Here is a 1,523-nt window from a genome sequence, read left to right on the forward strand (position 1 = left end):
GGAAGAGAGAGAGGGAAGAGAGAGAGGGAAGAGAGAGAGGGAAGAGAGAGGGGGAAGAGAGAGGGGGAAGAGAGAGAGAGAGAGAGGGAAGAGAGAGGGAAGAGAGAGAGGGAAGAGAGAGAGTATCATTGAAGAAAAGAGCCCTATTCAAAAGGAACATGGAGAGAGAAATTCTACAAAATCTACACTGTACGCAATGCATCTGCTCTCTCATCCTTCAATTCTGCTACCTTAAAAACATTCAGCGTCTTTCAAGGCAGTAGAATGCCAGATGCACAGCCTGGGACTCACTTCTTACATCTTCTCTTYCCTCTACTGTTTTCCCTAGGCAAGCTCCTGGCAATCATTTGTAAAAGAACAGTAATGAAATACTGTGTGCCATTGCTTTTCCTTACACTCCTTTTTCCTCCCTCCCCTCTGCCACTTCTTCTGAATTAATTTTTAATATAATTTGAAGTACATTGTAATTAGATTTCTTTTATTATTSATATTAAAAAATGCAACAAAGCAGAACAAAGACTCACAACTAAAGAAACACACAYATGTAATACAAACAAAATAGAAACAGTTCTGGCACAGCATTTTGTAATGTTACTTTACAAGGTGTAAGCAGCTRATCTATCTGAGGTGGGAAAATAGAGTAGAAAAGTGAGTATGGTTTGTAAAACAGCCGGTTAGATGTTTCACAGGAGCTCCCTGCTACAAAAATAGCAACTTTCAGGTTTCCTCCTGTGATAAATATTGCTACAGGTTGGACTGACTTCCAGAGGGTCCTAAATTTCCCTGCAGTTCTGCGATGCATGTTGTTACATCTCTTTTCTTCGCTTTTTTAAAATCAGACTAAACCATGGTTACATTTAAATTGCTTTTAACAGGAGCCTATTCCCCAAGTTGTTGGAGTGTTTCGGCAGGACAGAGTAATCCTAGCGGGACACGAGAAGCAGCCCCCCAGTCCAGTGCCCGAACGGGTGCGCAGTGCCCGCGCCCCGCAGCGCATCGCTGCCCCGCACGGCCGGCGGGATGCGGGGATAACGCGGAGCTGGCGCCGCGGGAAGGGGGTGCGASAGGGATGCTCCTCACCTCCGCAAGCTGACACCGAGGCGGCGAGGAGGACGAAGAGGARGAGGAGGAGCGGGGAGCCGGGAAGCGCCGCGCCGTCCCCTGCCCTCTTCAGGCTGCGCTGGGGGGTGGCCCCGGGGGGCTGATGGTGGCACCGGTGTCCCATGGCTGCAGAGTCCCCGGCGCCGCCGCTCTGCCAGCCGCTCTGCTGGGCATGTCCTCGCTCCCTGCCTCAACTTTTTAAATCCCCCCGACACGTGGCCGAGCGCCCGGCAGGCTCGGGGAGGCAGCCCCGCTCCCCCAGAGGGCCGGGCGGCTGCTGACTCCCCCCGCTCCGCTCCGCTCCGCTCCGCCCCGGGGCAGGGCCCTGGAACCGCGCTGGGCGGCGGATGCCCCTGCTTGGCACGGAGGGGAGGTGCTGGCCAGGCTCCAGGCTCTTCATTAAAGCCCCTCCTTAAAAAAAA

At 52.9% G+C, this 1,523-nt stretch overlaps 1 protein-coding gene across 1 annotated transcript in view; it reads right to left on the reverse strand.

The window, feature by feature from the left end:
* Nucleotides 1-1,225, reverse strand: part of NMU (neuromedin U) — a 14,182-nt gene extending 12,957 nt beyond the window's left edge. The window contains exon 1 of the mRNA XM_057376135.1: nt 1,081-1,225. Within this exon, the coding sequence (XP_057232118.1) occupies nt 1,081-1,225 (145 nt within the window). The remainder of the gene's footprint in view (nt 1-1,080) is intronic.
* Nucleotides 1,226-1,523: the final 298 nt, after the last annotated feature.

This window comes from Malurus melanocephalus, unplaced genomic scaffold (genome assembly GCF_030028575.1).
Source record: "Malurus melanocephalus ecotype Western Australia unplaced genomic scaffold, MMel_1.1 scaffold_270, whole genome shotgun sequence".
Classification (NCBI taxonomy): Eukaryota; Metazoa; Chordata; class Aves; order Passeriformes; family Maluridae; genus Malurus; species Malurus melanocephalus.